Source organism: Nicotiana sylvestris, chromosome 2, assembly GCF_000393655.2.
Source record: "Nicotiana sylvestris chromosome 2, ASM39365v2, whole genome shotgun sequence".
Lineage (NCBI taxonomy): Eukaryota > Viridiplantae > Streptophyta > Magnoliopsida > Solanales > Solanaceae > Nicotiana > Nicotiana sylvestris.
Genome location: NC_091058.1, coordinates 181,805,053 through 181,828,647, shown reverse-complemented (window position 1 = coordinate 181,828,647; position 23,595 = coordinate 181,805,053). Strand labels below are relative to the sequence as shown.

Below are 23,595 nucleotides of genomic sequence, written 5' to 3'. Positions count from 1 at the left end.
GGACACTTGTTCATATGCTCAAAAAAACAATAGATACGAAATAAAATCAAATATAAGCTTTACACTGCGTACGACAACAAAATTAACGGTTACAAAGTCAACTGTACAGAACCTGACGAGGAAATCTCCCAAGTCATTTACAAGGAAAAAAAAGGTAATGACTTGCAACATTTTAAGCAAGGTAGTTGTATATTTGAGGATTGTTTTTGTCCCGTTCCAGGTACTCCCTATCTATGAGGCTCTCAATCCTTTTCTTCAGATCAGCTGGTTTTATTGGAAATTTAAGCTGCTCCAACAAATATAAAACATGCAATTAGTTCAAAACAGATCAATCCCCCGACCCTTAGGCCCAGTACAAAACGCTGAGAGCTTTCATGAATCGTTTCTACGATTTAACCATGGTATATTACAAATCACTCTGCAAATGACGATAGATGTTTTACTTGTACTCCAACTAATCGAATGCCTAAAATCTTCTTTCAATTATCAGGAGTCGGTGTCTCTCGTATTTATTCCACTACTTGGCAACTCATATCAAAAGCACCAGTATTGTGGCAAAAATATACTTAGATTTCTTGCAATGATTAACACTTCAAAATATTTTCCCCACAAACATTAATCAGTTAGTAGAAACTTGACTATGGTAAATGGAGTACAAATGATTTGACAAGATTTACTTGAGTAGGAAAATTAAGAGTACAAACTCGAAGATATTAACTATTAGAGTCGAAAGAATTCATAGTATTGCTGTTTTAGGTGTGCATGAGAACATATCCTAACTAGCAGTAAACTCGTTGAATCATATTGCCAACAATAAAGTCTTGATAAGTAGAAAGGAAAGTCTTTCTTCATCAACTTCAGAAAAGGTGCAGACTAACCAGCTAAAGATGAATTGGATCAAATGTAAACTCGCCACTGATAAAGGTGAAAACAGTTGAATCAAAATAGGAAATAAAATAAAGCGGTAATAGACAAAAGTTATCTAAATTATTTGGCAAATAATAAGGTACTACTGATATCGTCCTTTCTTTCTACACCAACTTGGTACAATTGTCCCAAGTGATATTTTCTCACATACATTATCATATTCCAACATGACAATGGTTCTCTCAACCTTATAAGTCCCAAAGTGATGGCCTTTTAGTGGTTTAGAAGCCGTAGACCTAAATTGCAGTTAGGTACAGCACTAGCTTCATGCTTTCTATTGGTGGTAGATTTTCTCATCCTCAATGTTACCAATTATCTTTTTAGTAATAGCTATTTGCCTCCAAAAAACAGTTAGGTACATCACTAGCTTCATGCTTTCTATTGGTGGTAGATTTTCTCATCCTCAATGTTACCAATTATCTTTTCAGTAATAACTATTTGCCTCCAAAAAACCATAATTATATTTGCTTTACTGAACAAGATATAGGTAACTGTTTGGACTTGAATAAAATAATTTTAGTTGCTACTTTAAACTGAAGGCTTCATTATTTAAGTTCATCAGGAAAATCTTTTAGTTAACTTGTGCTCGGATTTCTAATACCTGTCAGGCACCAGAGTACTACATAGGATGGTTCCCACCATAGATAAAGAAAACCATAGAGATAATAAGTAGGTTTAAACTAGAAGATTCAGTGTTGTTTTCCAATTATGCTTTCATTAAAAAACCTTTTGTCTTCTCAAAAAAAACAGAATGACATTTCCTTTGAGGTGAAAACAGTAGGTAGTTTCTTTTGGATAATAGTGATCCTCGGGAACGCCTACACACACCTCAACAAATCTATCGGTTACCTGCTACCTCTTACTTGACAGGTACGCATCACTCTACCACACAAAATTAGGCAAAGGGAAAAATTCCCTTATTGTCACCTTTGTTTCGATTCGATCCTTGGTTCCCAAGATTATTACTTCAATTCCTCGACCCTTAGGCCACACATATACTATATAATTGTACTTTAAATTAGTGAAAGACTTAGTTAAAAGATGTGCTCAGCTTTCCAATACCTATCAGTTATCCCCTATTGTGCTCAGTTTTCAAGCTCTTATCAGTTAATCCTATGTCCGAATTCAGACCACATTCAGTATGCTAGTGATAGTTCTCAACCTTGTGCAGAGTTCGGGCATCAAAATCCACTGGGTGGGAGTGGGATTAGGTAGCAGATTCACTCTCCAGCAAAAGATCAACAAGTACTCAGTTAACATAACAGGGTCAAAAGTTTCATTACCTGCTGAAAAAGTTCAGTTATCAAAAGTGTATGACTCAGCACTTTTCTGGTCTTCATTATCCTAACTATTGCAGCATCAACCTGCATACAGGAGAAAAGATTGGATAAAATGGACAGCAAAGAACATATCAAACTTTCCCTTCAATGTTTCAACAGTCCATGTAGACAATTTTATTTTACTGATTAATTTTGGCCAAGAGCCATGTGAGACAACTTTGTTTTCCTGACTATTTTGGCCTTAGAGATAAATAGCAATGTCGAGATACCAAGAGTAATTAGTGCAGGAAAATGACAACATATGAAGAATACATTGTTCAACCAAGCAACATGTCAGTTAAAAGACAAATTTGTGATGCAGTCTATTAAAGACAGCACCAAGCTTGTCAGTTAAAATTGCTACAGCAAGTTCTATTTGACTGACACTAGCTCTGATTGCACAACCACTTGAAATATCAAAGTAGAGAGGGGAGAAATAAACGAGCAAACCTGATATTGTCGGTCCTGAAATACTCTTTCAGTGGTGCTCGTGTTCTCCTCTACTGTTTCCTTCATCTGGATGGCATTTACCTGTATAAATATATTGATTGTTAGCTTTGATGTCTAGCAGGAATAGCAAATGACTTATACCAATCACATCTTTATCTCATATATTTGTCAAGAGCTGCAGAGCGCATTTTTTTTCTTCTCCTTCTGAAGAAAAGACACGCTTTAACACCTCAGGCTCTGAGGTGGGCATATAATCAATTATCATTTATCTGAAAACACCAAAAAGAATATACCTTTATGCGATAAAGTGGAGCAGTAAATTGATCATTGAACACAAAGGTGTCCTCATCCTCGACATCTCTTCCTTTTGGAATCTATAAGATTAATTTTATTTTCAAAACCATACGGAAAAACATCTACATATAAGAAAAATAATACCAAAAATAAGAAAAATCTCCACTAACACTGACCACACACCTTCTGGAGAACACGAACTTTACCACATGCAAGAGACTGTAGAGTCCTCCTCAGCTCTTTATCCTCAATTCCAGTTGCTTCCTTGATATCTTGAAAGCTAAGCTTTTCCGCATCATTAAAAAGCATTAGAGCAACAGTCTGCAGAAGGAACGGACAAAGTCACAAAACGACCAAATAAGATACCCGTAATGATATGCAAAGGAAGTAAGGAACACTGTTATACTAACAACGCAAGAAAATACCAACCTGAAATAGAGAAACTGCGAGCTCCTTTTTACCTTTTGGAAATTCAGCTTTCAGAACACAGTGGCCCAATGAATTTTGCCACATCAAACGCCTACCACTATACTTGCTCAAGTAGAATTCCTTGAAAATATCCTGCAGCATGGATATAATAAAATGTGAAGTGATAGAAACACTAAATGGTGTCTGAGGAACTAAATATAAGCAAATTGGTGGCAAACCTGATAGACATTGAGTTCATGGGGAAGCCGAACATCCATAGGCGGATAGGTTGGCCAGTACCTGTAGCACAACCAGCATAAAAGAACTTCAAATTTTGTGAAGGCACAGACCACAGATAGCTCAAAATTACTAGATATAATAAGTGATGGAACGTTCAGCAGAGTTATCAGCTTACCCCATCGTTAAAACATGGACACTCATCTCGATCCCAGTTGGGAGTTTAGTTCTGGCTTGGGAAGATTGCTTGAAGGATTCATTTATCTCTTTTGACAATTCAATGTCCTGGATAAATGGTTTTGAAGCATTAGAAAAACAAAAATGATGATATAAATACACGTGATTATGCATGTCTGCCAGCAAATTTCTCCATTGGAAGAGAGTTCCGTACACTCATCTCTATTAGAACCTATTGATGCATTTATTCTCAAAAATATTTCAGATATCAGTCAAACTATTGTAGTTAAGCATTGTAAACAGAAAAATCGCAGGGGTATCAGACTAGGACTACGGGGATGAAGTTGAGAAAGGATAATGCTGACATAGGTTTTCAAGGCCATCAAAGATCAGTCAGTAACAAAAAAAGGAAAGACGAACAAGACGATCTGATGTTCAGTGAAACCACTTAATGGCAGGCATAAAGTTGGAAAATGTTGTTTGCTAGATAACATCATTTGGGAAATGTTAAACCTGCTTGCATGTTATTTCTCAATTGATACAACAGCATTTCCCAACTCCAACCTCAAAACGCTGAACAAAAGGTTCATGTATTGGTCATTTTGGAATCGGAAAAGGGTCAAATATACCTTTGTACTATTCAAAATAATTTAAATATACCCTTCATTTGTGTATCCGTTCAATTAAAACCCTACCGTTATACTATTGCACAAATTTACCCCTGATTTGAATGGCGGGACACGTGGCAAGCTCAGATGCAAATAACCCACCCCCAATTTTAATATCCGATTTTTACGGAACCCACCCCTTTTTTTAAACTCATTACCCAACCCATTCCCCTTCAAACTTCAATTTCATTTTCATTTCCCCACTGAAGAAGAAACGCACCAACCCCACCACCGCCCTCAGTCATGTTGCTCTCCTTAGGATTTCCTTTGTAAATTTTCATTCATATAAGTGAATAAGTAAGAGGAAAACGTCTCATAAGGTTGCAGTTCACATGTTTGCCCCAGTAATCAGAACAAAAATTACTCTTCTCTGTCTCTTTCTACTCTCCCCTTTTTCAACTTTCAACTCATTTTCTGTTTCTGCAAAGCTATAGAGGGAGAAAATTAAAAGTGAGGAATGTGAGAAAACACGTGAGAAAAATATATTATTGATATTCTATTCAATTGAAATACAATGAGCCCTATTTATACAATACATATCCTACTCCTATTCTATGTGGGACTAGGACTAACTAGCATTATTTACATAACTATCTAACACTCACCCTTAAGCCGGTGCATACAAATCATATGTACTGAGCTTGTCACATATGTAACTAATACGAGGACCAACGAAGTACTTGGTGAAAATGTCTGCAAGTTAATCATTCGACTTCACAAACTTTGTAGTAATATCTCCTGAGAGTATCTTTTCTCCAACAAAGTGACAGTCAATCTCAATGTGTTTAGCTCTCTCATGGAACCCCGGATTTGATGCAATATGAAAGGCAGCTTGATTACCACACACAAGTTTCATCTTGCTGATCTCACCAAATTTTAACTCCTTTGAGCAACTATTTGATACAAACTAGCTCACATGTTGCCATTGCTCGATACTCTGCTTCTGCACTAGAACGAGCAACCACTTTTTGTTTCTTGCGCTTCCAAGATACCAAAATTACCTCCAACTAAAACACAATATCCAGACATAGAACGTCTATCAGAAGGTGATCCTGCCCAATCAGCATCCGAGTATCCAACGATCTGCTCATGGCCTCGATCTTCAAACAATAATCCTTTGCCCAGAACTGATTTTATATACCGAAGAATGCAGACAATTGCATCTCAATGACTATCACATTGAGAATCCATAAACTCACTCACAAGAAAAGAAATGCCAGATCTGGTGATTGTGAGGTAATTCAATTTACCAACCAGCCGCCTATATCATGCAGGATCACTAAGCGACTTCCTCTGTCCTGGCAGAAGTTTAGAATTCGGATCCATAGGAGTGTCAACGGGTCTACAACCTGTCATTCCTATCTCCTCAATAATTTTCAAGGCATACTTCCGTTGCGAGATCACAATACCTGAGCTACACTGAGCGACCTCAATACCCAAAAAATACTAAAGTGCTGAAAGAAATGGTTTTCCAACCTAGTAATACCATCTTGATCATTGCCAGTAATAACAATATCATCAACATAAACCACCAGATAAATACAGAGATTTGGAGCAGAATGCCGATAAAATACAGAGTGATCAGCTTCACTATGAGTCATGCCAAACTCCTAAATTACTGTGCTGAACTTACCAAAACCAAGCACGAGGAGACTGCTTTAGACCATAGAGGGACCGGCGCAACCGACATAAGGTTTCAAAGAAGGTAATATCAGCGGACATAAGGTACCGCTGGAGTTAGGTGAATAGCATCGATATCCCTTTTGCGTTCTCGAGTAACCCAGAAATATGCACTTAAGAGGACGAGGAGCTAGCTTATCTTTTCCTTAAGTAAGGTTATGAACAAAACACGTGCTCCTAAAGATACGGGGTGGAAGAAAGAACAAAGGTGAGTGGGGAAACAAGATAGCGAATGAAGCTTGATTCTGGATAGCCGAGGATGGCATACGATTAATATGATAACAAGATGTGAGAACTACATCCCTCAAAAACGCAACGGAAGATGAGATTGTATGAGTGGGTATGAACAGTTTCAATGAGATGTTTATTCTTTGTTTCAGCTATCCCATTTTGTTGAGATGAGTACGGACAAGATGTTTGATGAATGATTCAGGAGAGTTCATAAACTGTTGAAATGGAGAAGACAAATACTCTAGGGCATTATCACTATGAAATGTACGTATAGAAACCCCAAAATGATTTTGAATTTCAGCGTAGAAGGTTTGGAAAATAGAAAATAACTCAGATCAATTTTTCATCAAAAATATCCAAGTGCACCGGGAATAATCATCAATGAAACTAACAAAGTAGCGGAATCCCAAGGTAGAACTGACCCAACTAGGACCCCAAACATATGAATGGACTAAAGTGAAAGGTGACTGTTCAATTATCAGGAAGTGAAAGGTGAATGGACTCACACTCTAGAGTGGACAAGTGAGACAATCCAAGTACCATTTTTTGAAGTTTTGACAAATTGGGATATCCTAACCATTTATGTAATAAATCTGGTGAATCAAACTGGACAAGTTGTTGAAGAAAGACAAGATGTGAGTTCATGTGGTATAGCAAGGATAAGGTAATAAAGTCCATTTGATTCACGCCCGGTACAAATGATCCGTTCCGTACTACGTTCATGTATAAAAACAAGGTCATCAAGAAATAAAACAAAGCATTTAAGTGATTTGGCTAAGCGACTAACAGCTATGAGATTAAAAGGATTACTGGGAACATAAAGAACTGAAATAAAGGTAAGGAAGGAAGTGGACTTGCTTGGCCTATTCCAGTTGCCATGGTTTGAGACCCATTGGCCATTGTGACTGTTGGAAGAGATTGAGACAAATTTGTTACCAGGAATGTGATCAGATGCACCTGAATCAATGACCCAAGACTTGTAGGATGAAGATTGGGAGGCACAAGTCACGCTATTACCTATTTGAACAACGGAAGCTATCTCTAAAGATGTATATTTACATGCTTTGTACTGAAGGAGCTCAATATGATTTGGTAGAGAAACTATCCAACTATTCATAGTATTGGACCCCATTTTGCTACAACCAATTTCTCAAATTCTTGACTAAAAGTTGTATAGCTAACTTTGAAATGCCAAATCAGAACAGTTATTTCTTTTCTCTTAGTTAGATGGAGTTGAAAATCAAGGTCTTCACTTGAAATAGTGGGAATCAATAACTCCAGCGGGAAAACTGAAGAAATAGCTGGGAAAAACACTGTTCATAACAAGAAAAAAACATTGTTCACGCCGAAAAATTCCATAACTTGTCGGATTAGAAAGAAAATTGTATGGACAGGCTCGGAATCACCTCCCGAGAAAGTTGTCCTGAAGAAGTTTGGCCAAAGAGTGGCCGGAACAGTTTGCACGTGCCAGCGAGTGTGTCGAAGATGTCGCCGATCAGCGGCGATTTTTTCCGAGGCAGGTCACCAAAGGATGATCTACCTCGTGGTGGTGTTGGTTTTTGCACAACACCGACAAAAAGGAACTTTTAAACCGGACTGATTTCTTCTTCCCAGAGTCGCTGGTATTTTTGCATAGCGATGAATCTCTCACGTTAGCTCTGATACCATGTAAGAAAGCACGAGAGAAAATATATTATTGATATTCTATTCAATTATAAAACAATGAGCCATATTTATGCAATACATATCCTACTCCTATTCTATATGGGACTAGGACTAATTCACATTATTTACATAACTATCTAACAAGGAAACTGGACAAAAAATGTAAGATTGTTTGTTCTCTATATGCTCGTTTGAACTAAAGTATTTATAAAGAAAATTGGAAAAGTTGTCTCTTTTGAAAGAGCTTGGTATTATATGATGTCCGAGAATTAAATATTTTGTGGGGAATAGATTGTTTTTGAAATATCTGCTATTATTTTTGTTAACTGAAGCAAAGTTTTGGCTGGAGTTAGTGCCATGAAACTTCGAAGGTTAACATTAAGAAATGGGTGGAAAAATTAAGGAAAGATATTAAAATAGAAAAAAGGAAAGAAAAGAGAAAAGATAAATAAAAAATAAATGAAAGATTTTTTTCCGATGGCGATGCCAATGGGCGATTGGGGGTTCTGAATAAATTTAACCCATCCCTCATTCCCCTTAATCACTCATAACTCTTTAACAATTCTTCTGTCATTTGGGTTGGGAAATAGTCATGGGTGGGTTTAGTAAAAGGAACCAGGTAAAAGATTGAGGATGGGTTATTTGCATCTGAGTTGCCACGTGTCCTTCCGTTTAGATCAAGGGTAAATTTGTGCAATAGTATAACGGTGGGGTTTCGATTGAACGAATACTCAAACGGAAGGTATATTTAAACTATCTCAAATAGTATATGGGTATATTCTATGTTGCACGGACTCTCCAAAATGTTGTCGCACCCGTATCGGATCCTCCAAAAATACACTACTTTTAGAGAATCCGGCACGCACCCGGCAGTATTTTCGGAGAGTCCGAGCAATATAGGGTATATTTGACCCTTTTCCATTTTGGAATTTGGTTCAATAAGATAGCACAGCCGAACATACCTTGAACATTCCCTCCAATTTGTTAGTGAACTGGCTACCACACTCAGTTTTCAACTGTAACAATAATGGTAAAAATCAGCAACTGCCACCATAGAAAACCAGAAACAGTGGAAGTTCAAAATCAAAGACTTGCCTTAGAAATCATGGACTTCTCAGCATCAATTGAAGCACTCTTTCCCAACAACAGTCTTTTCGCAAGATCTTTCTTGTAGAATGCTTCAAATACATCCTTACCCTGCACAAAAATGAAATAGCAGACAACTCTCAGAATACTTTCAGGTGAAAAAACATAAAAGAACTATCCGTGAACAACAGAAATAACTTATCCAGCTATAGATTACATAAGTTATCTTTTGCTACTGATGATCGTGTTCTCATACCTGTATAAACCTGAATAACACCAGGACTTTATCTAATGTCCCCTCCAATTCCTCCTCTGATGTACCTTTGTTCCCAGCACGAAGCTTCTCGTCCAAAAACTTAGCAATTAGCTCGGCAGGTCGATTCTATTTCACAGCAAAATATAACCCAATCAGTTCTGAGAATAAAGTAAATACTATATCAAAAGGGAAACTTAGATGAATTCGCATTCAGAATATGATCATCAACTACAATCAGCCGGTCAGCTAGCTGGAAAGTACAGAGAAAGACCGCAGAGACAAGAATCACAAGGGAGTGAAACCAGTGTAACGAGCCCAAATTATATCCAGGATATAGCACAGCCTAGTAGGACGATCTAGAGGTCTTTAATGACTCTTGAATGATTTTCTACGAACCAATAGAGTACATGTCATAAAGAAAATTTATAGACAAAACAAAGGAAGTTAAATAACCAACTCCTAGGCAAGGATAAGGCAAGCTTGACTTTGCAATGTAGCCTAAATAACTGGATGACCATGCACATGCACATGCTCACAAGGACAGCTCTTAGAAAAGAATTATTTATGACCACGCAATTTTCTTCTTCCAATCGGGGTTTTTTGTGGCTAAGGTATCTGTTTACCGCACAAAAAACAACCTTTGCATGCAAATGCCAGGGGCGCGAAGCAAGAAGAATGCCATAAAACTTGTGAGATAGGTTCAGACAAATTTGGAGGTTAAATCCATATACAGAAAGATTAGGAGGAGCCTCTGTCAAGGAAATAACATAAGACTGGCAGGAAAAATCAGTAGGTGAAACTTTTGAAGTAGTGTTTTTCTCTAAATCTTAGCATGTCATGCATAGTGGTGGCAGGCGGAGGAAGAGAAATACAAGCTAGAAAAGTGCATACTTGTGTGATTTCGAAGAGACTGAAGGTTGTCGATCATCAGAATCAGAAACAACTTTCATTTTAGGCGCACGTGATATGTGTGTGTTAGGCGCTCGTAACGGGTTAGAATGCCTTCCACAAACTCGCTCCATAAGAATTCACACCTTCACCTAAGATCCATTAATTTCTACTAATCCATATTTAGCATATATTAACTTTTTCTATAAATTGTTATCTTCTAGAGCAAATTTCCACTACCACTTTTCCAAAATGCTATGCTGAAAGTGGGCAACCTCCGGATTTGCAACTTCCAACCTCAAGCAAGAAAAGACTCATTCTATTAATAAAATTCTCCTGTTTTTTCCTCTCACAAAAAGTATCTCACTGTCTGTTGACAAACTACTTGCAACTTTTGCCAGCTACAAAGCAAAATTCCATAATAAGTGGGTATATTGAAGAGCATAGACTTCATTAAATAATATTCCTTCCCTTAGATAGTTATTATCTTTTCCTCTGAGTCAGTGTTTTCTTAGAGTTTTCAACCACCGGCTGCTACAGCTCTTTATTTTTTTAATTTTCTTCGAAGCAGTAACCCCAAACGTATTGTTGGTAATGCAACCTTGCACCCGGACATCCATGCCAACTATGGATCTTATGTGCACACACCCCCCCCCTACCAAAACAAAACGGTACCAACTGCAATTTATATATATTACTCCCTCTGTTCCCGTTTACGTAAACCTATTTCCTTTATTCAGTTCCAAAAAGAATTAACCCTTTCTAAATTTGGAAAGAATTTAACTTAAACGTCCTACTATACCTTTAATGAGATGTTTTTAGAGCCACACAAATACTATGACATGTTTAAGACTACAAGTTTTAAAAGAATTATATCCACATAAATGTTATGGCTTGTTTAGGACCAAATGTTTCAAAAGTCTTCGTTTCTTTCTTAAACTTTGTGCCCAGACAAATAGGTTCATACAAATTGGAATGGAGGGAGTAATACATAATCCTGGCATGCTTTCAAACCACAGTAACATTCCAAATAGACATTGAAATTGTTTGATATGTGGCCCAACAAAGGATTAACGTTGTAGCAGTAAATAGTAGGCAAAATACAATTGTAATTCCTCTTCTATCATCACCTAACTTGAGTTTCTTAATCGTAGCAAACATGAACCTCTTTTCAATGCAGCTAAAACTTAATCCCAACTTGTATTTCCTATGTGGATTCGTTGTTTCCATTACAATCTATTCTTAGCTATGGTATAATTCTCAGAGTATACAGGTCTTTTGAGTTTTGACATAACTCCCTCTATGTGATTTTAGATTGACGTAATACACTTTTATCATCTTCAATCATTGTAGCAACTCACATAGGCCAGTGCATATGCAGGTCCATGTAGAATATGGTTCAACCATTTCAAATGACTTCCTCTCATGTTATAATCTAGTGTAATATGCTAGTTGCACCCTATTCCAAATATGATCATCTCTAATTTACTAGTTAAATGACATTGGACCATATCATGATTCCATATATATGGCAGACCCTGCTAGTGAGGAGTAACTATACTTGGTGTATGCATTCTAAAAATAAAAAAAATAAAAAAATAAAATATATATATATATATACCTGGCGTATGTTTATGAGATGCTCAAATGCATCCTTGATAGTGTTACTAAAAGCTTCATTCTTAGAAAAGCTTTCTTCCCATATTGTATCAAGGGATGCCTTAAATTCCAAGAGGCTGGAAACCATATCTTTGTCTTTCTCTTCATCTAGCACAATGCTCTGACCAGTTCTTCGTATGTATGAACTAAGGGCTTGCCTTAAAGATTCGAGGGCGTTCACCCTGCAAAATAGCACATACATCCTCTGGAGATCCTCAATACGATTACCATCCATCAACAACGTGAAACCCTGGAAAGATAGTTGAAGGATTCATTAAACAAATTGTAGACACGCTAGCAAGAGATAAACAGACAGGGCGTCAGGAAGTTCTCAGAAGAAACACCTTATCAAGAATGGCAGAAATGTGTCGCTCTAGAAGTTGCCTCTCTGCAGTTGCTATCAGTGGTTTTCTTGTACCTGCATCCAGGTAGAGTAAGCACCTTTCATGTTCTTCATGCAGCCTCACCTGTAGCAAAGAAGGAACTTCAGTTGTTGACTAAACAAGGGATGCTTGTGAAAAGCAATATCCCCATCCTAGAAAAGATAGTCTGATTTTGGAATTGACCAGCTTTTAGTTTGATTTTAGATTCAGTTATTTTCCCGATACAAAATTTATTCAAAAATTACAAAAAGTATAATAACCACAAACTTCTAGAGTAAAAAAATCTTTGTGAAAATAATTACAAGGTGAAGTTCTGGTTGGAGGGAGTATTATTAACAAAGGGGACAGTAAAACAATGTCATTATTAACATTAATTGCTTAAAACAGCAGGTTTCAGGGAGAGGAGAAGCATACCTCCACATGCTTCAAGTAATCTGGAACATCTGACTGTTGCATGTATTTGACACCTTCAGCAGCATAAAACTCGGAAGTACGCTCAAGAAATGGCTTCTCGAAGCTTTCCGCGTAAATCCCCAAGGCAGTGAACATCTTCAGAAGATGGTTGAGCAGTGTCCTTTCAACTGCCTCACCTAATCTGTAACCAGAATGAAATATGTTAAACATAAGAGAACCAGACTGCTAAACATTACAATTGTTGAAGTATGTGACTATCTCATCAAAAAGCTTAAGACGTTAGAAAGAGCGCTTTTATTTACTTATGTTAGTCAATTAGTTGTTATGTAAATAAGCATAGTCCTTCATGGAATAGGAGTAGCATAGGTATTGTGTATTGTTATAAATAGGGGTACTTGTATTATAGTTAGGGTACATCAATAACATAATATTTTCCCGTGTATTATTTCTCACATGGTATCAGAGCTATGGTGGTGAGACACATCTAGGAACCAGAATACAGCAGAAAGTCACCATGCCTCAATTTTCCAGCGACTTTTCACGGCTGTCTTGTGTCATCTCTCTCTGTCAGTGCTGTGCAAAATCCAACACTACCACAAGATCTGTCATCGTCCGACGACCAAACCCCACTCAACCTCTCCGGCAGAAGCAGCTTCTCGCGCTCTCACGCACCGTCAGAAGCTAGGGTCTGGCGAGCGTGTGAGCCCACGCACCGACCAGTACGACCTTTTCCGGCCATTTTTTGGAGAAGTTCCTTGCGGACAGTTTGCTCGCTTACTAATCCCAACTCTATACATTCAAGTTTCATCACATTCCGACAACTTTTTTTATTTTCCGGCGATTATTGGCAAATTCCGGCGACTGCTTCAGTTTCCGGCAGGTACAGTGTATTTTTTCTGCTGCTTGTTAACTGCTTCTCTGACCTAACACAATTTTGGACCAAATTTGCCACCATTTTTGTGACTTCGTAATTATTTGATCCAATCATGTGTCTCAGATTTGATGCTTTTGGTTCCAAGAACAGTGGAGTTGGAAATTCAACCTTTATGATTACTTCTGAAACCCTACTTGGAAGTTCAAATTATTTATCTTGGGTTTCGTCTTGGAGTTGTGGTGTAAAAGTTAAAGTGTTCAAGATCACTTAACCAAAAAGGCTAGTGAGGGAGATGAAAAGACCAAAGCACAATGGGAAAAGATCGATGCTCAGTTATGTAGTATCTTGTGGCGATTTATTGATTCCAAATTGATGCCTTTGTTTCGTCCATTTCAGGCATGTCAATTAGTTTGGGAAAAGGCTCGTACTTTAACACTAATGACACATTTCATTTCTATGATGTGATATCGCGGATGACGAATTTGAAGAAACGGGAATTGAATATGTCGACTTACTTACAAGTACAGGCAGTCAAAAGTTGTTCCCGCTCGAAAAAATCACTGTTTACACCGGAAAAATAATAAAGTGGTCGGAATTTGGTGCAACCTGGATGGGTAAACTCGGAATTCCCTTGCGAACAATCTGTCCTAAAGAAATATTTCCAAAAAGTGACCGGAAAGGGCCCCACGCGTCGGCACGTGACGTCAGATCTTCGCTGGAAAAATTTCCTCCGGCGGCGCGTGGGAGCGCGTGGTTGGTCTTCTGATGAAGATATTTTTATGGATTGGTCGCCGGAGGCTGATCTACTTTGTGGTGGTGTTGGTTTTTGCACAACACTGACGAAAAGTCGCTTTTTTACTTGCGGCAGACCTGTGTTTGCCGGAAAAAAACTTCGAGTTGACTGATTTCTCTTCCCGGAGTCGCTGGAATTTATGCACAGCGATAAATCTCTCACGGTTGCTCTTATACCATGTGAGAAAGTACGGAAAAAAATATTATTAATTTTCTAAAGTGTTGTACAACGCCCTATTTATATATAGTGATTACATAATAATAGGTATCTACTTTCCGATGTGGGACACTATACATGACTAACTACTTAACAAGTATTGTTTCCCCGGTCACCCTTATACTCTTTTCCCCCTCGTGTTTTTGAGAGCACATGTTTCGTTCAAGATAAGTTAGCCCATCGTGCTCTTAAGTGTGTCTTCCTTGGTTATTCTCATGTTCAGAAGGGATATCGTTGTTACTCACCTGATCTTCGTAGGTATCTTATGTCAGCTGACGTCACATTTTTTTAGTCTAAACCTTTCTTTACCTCTTCTGACAACCTTGATATATCCGAGGTCTTACCTATACCGACCTTTAAGGAGTTTACTATAGCTCCTCCTCCATCTTTAGCCACAGAAGTCTGACCTATATCAATTGTTGAAGAGTCTAGTATTGCTCCTCCTAGATCCCCAGTAACAAGAACACCACTCTTGACTTATCGTCGTCGTCCGCGCCAAGCAACAGGCCCAGCTGATTCACGTCCTGCACTTGACCCTGCTCCTACTGCGGACTTGTCTCTTCCTAGTGCACCGATTGCACTTCGGAAAGGTATATGGACCACACTTAATCCTAATCTCCATTATGTTAGTTTAAGTTATCATCGTCTGTCATCAACCCATTATACTTTTATATCTTCTTTGTCCTCTATTTCCATCTCTACAGGTGAAGCATTGTCTCATACAGGATAGCGACAGGCTATAGTTGAAGTGATGTCTGCTTTACATACGAGTGGCACTTGGGAGCTTGTTCCTCTTGTTGGATTTATGCAGTCAAAGTTGGTCCAGATGGCCAGGTTGATCGACTTAAGGCACGTCTTGTTGCCAAAGGATATACTAGTATTTGAGCTCGATTACAGTGATACTTTCTCTCCCGTGACTAAAATAACATCAGTCCGCCTTTTCTATCCATAGTTGTTGTTCGCCATTGGCCTATCTATTAGCTGGACATTAAGAATGTTTTTCTTCACGGTGACCTTGAGGATGAAGTTTATATGGAGCAACCACCTGGTTTTGTTGCTCACGGGAAGTCTCGTGGCCTTGTATATCGCTTGTGCCGGTCACTTTATAGTCTAAAGCAGTCTTCTCGAACCAGGTTTGGTAAGTTCAACACAGTTATCATGGAGTTTGGCATGACTCAGAGTGAAGCTGATCCCTCCATGTTTTATCGGCATTCTGCTTCAAGTCTCTGTATTTATCTAGTGGTCTATGTTGACGATATTGTTATTATCGACAATGATCAGGATGGTATTACTAAATTGAAGCAACATCTTTTTCAACACTTTCAGACTAAAGATCTGGGCAGATTCATGTATTTTCTAGGTATTGAGGTCGCTCAGTCTAGCTCAGGCATTGTGATCTCACAACGAAAGTATGCCTTAGACAATCTTGAGGAGATACGGATGATAGGCTATAGACCTGTTGACACTCAGATGGATCCGAATTCTAAACTTCTGCCAAGACGGGGGAGCCGCTTGCTGATCCTGCAAGATATAGGCGGTTGGTTGGTAAATTAAATTATCCCACAGTGACTAGACCTGACATTTCCCTTCTTGTAATTGTTGTAAGTCAATTTATGAATTCTCCCTATGATAGTCATTGGGATGCAATTGTGTGAATTCTTCGATATATAAAATCGGCTTCAGGAAAAGGGTTATTGTTTGAGGATCGAGGCCATCGGCAAATCGTTGGATAATCATATGTTGATTGGGCAGGATCACCTTCGGATAAACGTTCTACGTCTGGATATTGTGTTTTAGTAGGAGGCAATTTGGTATCGTGGAAGAGCAAGAAACAGAATGTAGTTGCTCAGTCTAGTGCAGAAGCAGAATATCGAGCAATGGCTATGGTAACATGTGAGCTAGTTTGGATCAAACAATTGCTCAAGGAGTTGAAATTTAGTGAAATCAGCCAGATGGAACTTGTGTGCGATAATCAAGTTGCCCTTCATATTGCATCAAATCCGGTGTTCCATGAGAGAACTAAACACATTGAGATTAACTGTCACTTCGTCAGAGAAAAGATACTCTCAGGAGATTGCTACAAAGTTTGTGAAGTCGAATGATCAGCTTGCACATATTTTCACCAAGTCCTTCACTGGTCCTTGCCTTAGTTATATATGTAACAAGCTCGGTACATATGATTTGTAAGCACTGGTTTGAGGAGGAGTGTTAGTTAGTTGTTATAAGCATAGTCCTACATTGAATAGGAGTAGCGCACATATTGTGTATTGTTACAAATAGGGGTACTTGTATTATAGTTAGGGTACATCAGTAACATAATATTTTCCCGTGTATTATTTCTAACAACTTAATTATGTCTCAAACAGTAATTACTAAAGCTACCTTCCCATATAGACCCAAAAGAAAGGAGAAGAGAAGAAAGATAAGCTATCTTCTTTTCATTCTCACCCAAATGAAAGAGAGAAACTCCAATACTGTCAAACATGGCATTGAAGAGGCAAAACAACCTATTGATGCATGGCAGGTCAGACCCTGCTCATTCCCCACCTCTGCAAAAGAACCTCTTTGTTTTCATAATAGATAGAAGATTTTATGTACTTAAGACCTCATTCTTCTACTAATTTACGTATGAGGAGCAATCACTTGAACTAGTTAAGCAAAAAACATTCACCATCCAATAAAAGCATATATACAAACAACCAAAGATAAACCGACCAATCTCAAAATCATTAAGATCAATAAGAAAACTTAATTACCTCTCAGACTCAATCATCTGTAGGAGGCCAAATACAGTTTTGTATTCTACTTCTGAGGCAAGAGAGAGATGTTTGCGGAAAAGCTGCAAGCCCATATCCCACAGTGAACGCACATTTGGGGTTTGTTTCACATATGTTCTATCAAGAAACAAAGCTATTCCACGAATCATCAGCATCTGGTCACAAAAATCCTGCCAGCGCCTCTCAACAAGTGATAAGAAAACGACAAGATCTTCACTTTGGCCAGCTAAAGACCGTAGAGCTGCAGCTATGTGTGATTCACACTCTTTTTCAATTCGTTGATATAGACTTCCACCCATTTTGTGTAGACAAAGGTCATTCACAGCCTACAACAGAAAACTCAAACAGTGAACTTTTATAAGCTACAGTATTAGAAAGTAATGTAGCAACATGCACCTGATAAAGCGCCTCTAAATCACACGGATTACGCTGCTTCAAGAATATCGCACTAATAGCTGACTTTAGAGTTGCCCAAGTATTTTCTTCAAAATTTGTCGGCAATGTAGGTTTTGCTTCAGGGAGAAAAAAACAAATGGAAAGGTTAAGCTTAGACATTGCTGCCTTCAAAATATTGACACCCCATCTACAATAATCCAAAGCAGCTTAATGTCATGAAAGAATAGAATCAATAATAACTTATAAAAAATACTAATAATAATAATAATAATAACTTATTGGTCCAGACTCCAACTAAAGAGATATCAAGTTATACTTATCCAAAGTAAAATATAATAAAAGAGATATGACTTAATATAGAAAATAAATTATGTTAATCTGACGAAATCCCTTCAAGTTAGTACGTACCATCAACACACAGAGATAACAGTCTCCAACTTCTAATTGATTATATTCTTACAGTATGTTATTAATGAACAAGCTTTCCAATTGAAATCTTTTTCTTTCTGACAGAGCTATAATGAAAGGCCTGTTTATTCACAGGGCTTCTATAGCTACTTCTTTTCCTTTTCTTTTTTTTTTCCGACAGAGCTATAATGAAAGCCCTGTTATCACTATTTCTTCTAAACCTACTTCTTTTCCATTTTTTTCCAGGGGAAGGGCCACTAACTAGGCGTTAGCAATATGATGACAATGAGCATATGAATCCATAAACACCAAAAAATAGAATATATGGCAAGATAAATTCGATATTTATAGAGGGAAAAAACCATGCAATGGGAAACAAGGTAAGAATTATCAACAATGACACCGCTGTAAACCAATCGAAAGAGATATAGTTCAGTTTAGTAGCATCTTTTTGTAGGTATAATGAAAAGTGGCTCCAAAAGACAATTAACAAAAGGAAAGTCCCAATTCTTGAGTTCCTAAAATGGCCAAGCGAAGTCACCATTTTTTCAATTGACTAATGAATCTTCCCATTTCTAGAATTTAAGCATAGCTATTCAAAGTTTCTTTTAATAGTTTCGAGTCCTCTCTTCAATAATTATCTAAAAAGTTTCATGTACTCTTAACCATCATAAGTTCGCCTTTACCAAATAGTTTTATAAAGTACATAATTTTACGGATGCTAGGAAGATCTGCAACCATAAGCAGCATACCAAGAGATAGAGCCTACAAGAAAACATGGTTCTCCCTCCATAAAGGTCACTCAAACATCTGTACAAACCAGGATCTCATGGTTGCACAAAAAGGAAACTAGAGACAAAAGGCTATTCCTTGAATATACAAAACCATTCTCAACCCCCTCAAATGCCATTCTATTTCCTCCTCCATATAACCCAAACCAGAGCTAGGGGACAACTTAACTGTTGCACTTTAACTTAAGCCCATTTTCAAAAAGCGTGCAACAACACAGAGACTCTACTGCATTGTAGTAGGTTCAAGCCAACACTCTAGATGAAGTTAATAGATTTTAACTAGAGCATCTTTCATTATAAAGTATGATCTTTCCTTAACTTTCCTTTATCCTGTTTGATAAGTTGCTGATGTGTTATTCGTTTTTCCTAAAACTATCATTGGGGACCAAGGAATGTGATGCGCTATCGTACTTCTTTCAAAACTAGCATTATGCGTGGATTAGCCGGCTGGCGGTATCATCAAGCGCTCCCGTTCTTTCCCCTCTAAAGTTGTAAACTTGGGAGCAGCTTTACATCTTATGCAGCTAAACGTAATGAGCCTAGGATAGAGTCAACTGTCAACCAAACAACCTATTTATGTCATGCATCTATTCAAGCCTAGCCGACTTAATACCCTTAAAGTATTAAGCCAATTAGTCGACCTTGTCGAAATGTCAAAGGGTCTCCGACTCAAAGTATCCAAAATCCATAGAACATGACAATAGATCCCAGCTCTAATGAGTTCAGTATCATAGCTGCCTAAAATAATTGTTTTTCGGGAATGGTAAGAGAGTTGCCTCAATAAATGTTAGCTGAAGCAAATAAAAGGTTTGTCTGACTATGGTGCTTGGTGAAAGGAGATCTTTTAGAAGCCAAAAAATCTGGGTGACTCATCGTTAAGATGGTTGTTCTGAAGTGAGAAGAAATTGCGGATGCAGCTTCTTCTTACTAATATTTTACTTCTCATATACTTGTTTTGGGGTTACTGGTTAGTAACTTCTCTAACAGAACTTCGACCCCTTCCCAACCAACAAAAAGAAATTCTTTAAGGGAAACAAAGCATTTCATACATAATATCTTTTTTCCTTCGATAAAGTAACGAAAAGATTGATATGGTGGGTAAAAAGCCCTTGTATCCAACTATTATACAAAACATTTGTGGTTCATACACAAGATTTTGTATTTGTAATAGTAATGCATATCAAATTATTGCTTCCTTTCCAAACTCTAGCGGCCTAAGTAGCATGACCTTCGATCCAACGCTATCTAGCCTATACTTTAAAGGTTGTGTTTTCTTTCCCTCAGATTGGAGAAATCCTTACACATACCTTCTTTTGTTAGGATTTTGATCCACTATGCCTATCAACGCAAAGAACAAACACAGAAAGTTTCGCGATTCTTCTGCTACAATTGTCTCCATCAGAAAATAAATAACATGTGGCACTTAGTTCTGCGGAAGCTTTGAAAACAGTGAGGAAAAAAACAAAAACAAAAAACTAGAAGATAATTGACCAACTACTGTAGCACTGGAGACTTAAGACAGCGTAAGAAACAGAGATTCTGTCGCCGGCTTGTGGCTATTAAGCATATGCACCAGTAAAGACAATTAAGTCCTTGTCCAAACATTAGAGAGTGGAGAAGATAATACACGGTAAAATGCTATGTTAATAAGAATCAGAAACTGCACATCTTATCCATGTAAATTGAGATAGCATTCATAATCCCATGGACTCTATTATTTAGAACACATTACTATAATTATTTTGCCAACCAATGTGCACATGATTTCCTAAAAAATTTTAAAAGATCGCTCAATAGCACACTATCCAACAAAATTCTATCATGAGATAAAATGATAAATTGAACCCTAACTTCACTAGATGTGCTAGGGAACAACACTCAATGACAAGTAATTTTTTTCCATCTGCCTAAGCCTTGATGGACCGAGTTATCCTATACTTGTGTAGAGGTGCGCGCAAGCTAGCCCAGACACCACCGCCATTTTAACAAAAAAAGATCATGTATTTACCATAGTTTTTCTGCATCACACCAATTATCATGACTAGGATACCCCCATGATACCACAGTCGAGCTAAATTTTATCTCTTATCAAGCTAAAATGCAGAACTAATTAATCTTGATAACTTTGTATTTGGAAAAAATACATACCGCCTTAGGATGTACAACCCTAATTGCACATAGTTTGGCAATCAATCAGTCGTTTAAGGTAAAATGTCTCATTTTTTTCTAAAAACCCATTTGTGCTTAGACCCTAAGAACCCTAATATGACCAAGGAGCAGCAATAGTTAACAAAATTCAAATCTTTATAAAATTGAATTATGCAAAAAAAAAAAAAAATAGAGAGTTAAATCAAACCTTTGACGAGCTTAATGACGAGTTTCTTAGCAGGCTGAGGAGGGGTAGCTTTCTTGCGAGACAAATTGGCAGTAACCCCACCACCAACTGAGGCGCGTGAAGGCGCGTCCATGTTCGAATCCTCCATCATGGCCGAGTTACCAGAAGGGTCTTCAAGGTTATCGAAGTGAACGTGCTGGCCGTTTACAGCTTGTGACTTAGCCTTCTTCATCAACGAATAAGCTGGGCCTCCGCTGCCAACGTCGCCGCTGCCGGTGCTCGGAGTGGAGGAGGAGGGATTTGTGGAGATGAAGAATGATGAGCGCTTCTTGGGGTTGGTGGTGGGTTGAGACATAGACGAGAAAGAGAAAGGTTTTTAAGAGCTCATTTTGTTGTTAAAAAGAGAAGAAGAAAGAAAGAAAGAAAGAAACGCTCGTTAAGCTAAAAGCCTAAAATGTCTATTCTATCTGTAAGCAAGGAGAGTCTAGAAATAGGATTTTAGGTAGAAAATGTTTTTCCTTCCATTCAATTTCATTTTTAAGCCAATCTAGAAAAGGGATGTTAATACTTTCATTTTGGGCACAAGAGGAAGGATGTTAATGGAAATGGCAAACCAAATGCGTGATACAGCTGGTTTTGGGTTCAAGTTCAAAGTTAAAGATTCAAGGGGATTGGTGAAACCCCACTTGTCCTATATCCGACGAGTATTTGACAAATGAGTAATGGCTTGGGTAAATTTCAATGTATATTTAACATTTAACGAGTAATTAAAATTTGAGTTTAGAGAACGTAACTATCCGATTGGTCGTTTTATGTAATTATGCTCCGTTTGCACTTTTCATGCTTCACACATATATGTTTATGGTTTTTTGAGTTGCGGGGTCGGTTAGTTTCGTTTCGGGAAGCTTTCGGGTTGATTTGGACCCTTGATTCTTGACTTAGAAGTTTAAATTAGAAAATATTGACCAAACTTTGACTTTTGTAAAAATGACCCCAAAACTGTAGTTTGATGACTCTAATAGCTTCGTATTGTGATTTTGGACTTGGGCGTATGCCCGGAATTGATTTTGGAAGTCTGTAGGTTTATTTGTCGAAATTTGGCAATTTGAAGTTGAAAAGATTGACTGTAGGTTGATTTTTTTATGGTATTTAGAACTTGTCAGCAAAATTTGGTGTCGCTTGGAGTTGATTTGATATGATTCGGATGTTTAGTTGTAACTTTAGAAATTCTTGAACTTTACTTTGAAATTCATGTGTTTTAGTGTTCGATTCATAGTTTTAAATGTTATTTTTATATTTTCATTGCGCGAGCGAGTTCGTATGATGTTTTTAGACTTGTGTGAAAGTTTGGTTTGGAGCCCCGAGGGCTCGGATAAGTTTCAGACATATTCCGGAGAGATTTGGACTGAAATTACAGAAATCTGGTGTCTGGTGTCTGGTGCTCTGGTGTCGCAATTGCGAACACTAGGGTAGCATTTGCGAAGGTGACAGAATGGGGCAATTGTCAAAAATGCGACTACCCCTTCGCATTTGCGAAGGCAGCAGATTTTGGACCGAGTTCGCAATTGCAAACATTTGTTCGCTTTTACGAAGTTCCCAACTTCGCAATTGCGAAGCCTTTATCGCAAATGAGATGTTGACTTAGGCTGTCAGGCCTCGCAAATACGTGCCCTGGTACGCAATTGCGAGGGTTCGCATTAAGTCGCAAATTCCACATTTGCAGGTAGTTAAAGGGCTGGGAGACGGGATTTTTGAACTCATTCTCTCATTTTTGAACCTTAGACTCGGTAGGAGGTAATTTGGAGAGGGGATTTTCACCAACAAACCATGGGTAAGTAATTCTAATCTATTTCTAATTATATTTAATCAACATATCTTAGATTTTAACATCAAAATCATGTGATTCAAAGTGAAAATTTGTGAAACTTTGTCAAGTTTTTGGAAAATAAGAATTTGAGTTTTGAGAGTCGATTTGGACTCAAATTTTGAAACTAATCACATATATGAATCCGTGGGGTCATGGGTAGCTGGAATCTACCATTGGACGCGAGTTTTGACCGAGCGAGCCCCGGGTTGACATTTGTTGACTTTTTGGAAAAAGTATAAAGAACTTCGCTTTATCTATTGCAATTGATTCCCTAGCATTGTTTGATGATATTAAGTCGATTTTGGTTAGATGTGAGCCGTGTGGAGGCGAATTTTAAGGGAAAAGCTATTTCCAAGTGTTGAAGTGGCCTAATTAAGGCAAGTATCTTGTCTAACT

General features: G+C 37.8%; 1 protein-coding gene across 1 annotated transcript; it reads right to left on the bottom strand.

Moving 5' to 3' along the window:
- Positions 1-15: 15 nt before the first annotated feature.
- On the bottom strand, positions 16-21,808 carry LOC104211991 (cullin-4). Its single transcript, XM_009761162.2, has 17 exons — positions 21,354-21,808; positions 17,799-17,914; positions 17,382-17,728; positions 12,743-12,923; positions 12,290-12,412; positions 11,908-12,195; positions 9,399-9,524; positions 9,152-9,253; positions 9,019-9,072; positions 3,814-3,920; positions 3,638-3,698; positions 3,420-3,551; positions 3,174-3,311; positions 2,990-3,070; positions 2,697-2,777; positions 2,211-2,291; positions 16-286 (listed from the first exon to the last, which is right to left on the bottom strand). The coding sequence occupies exons 1-17, from the start codon at positions 21,685-21,687 to the stop codon at positions 173-175; spliced, it is 2,466 nt and encodes an 821-aa protein (XP_009759464.1). The 5' UTR covers positions 21,688-21,808; the 3' UTR covers positions 16-172.
- Positions 21,809-23,595: the final 1,787 nt, after the last annotated feature.

Coding starts and splice junctions, on each gene's coding strand:
- LOC104211991 (XM_009761162.2), bottom strand. CDS start 21,687: ATGTCTCAACCCACCACCAACCCCAAGAAGCGCTCATCATTCTTCATC. Junction 3,312..3,419: donor TCGCAGTTTCTCTATTTCAG/GTTGGTATTTTC, acceptor TTCCTTCTGCAG/ACTGTTGCTCTAATGCTTTT. Junction 3,071..3,173: donor AAGTTCGTGTTCTCCAGAAG/GTGTGTGGTCAG, acceptor TTAATCTTATAG/ATTCCAAAAGGAAGAGATGT.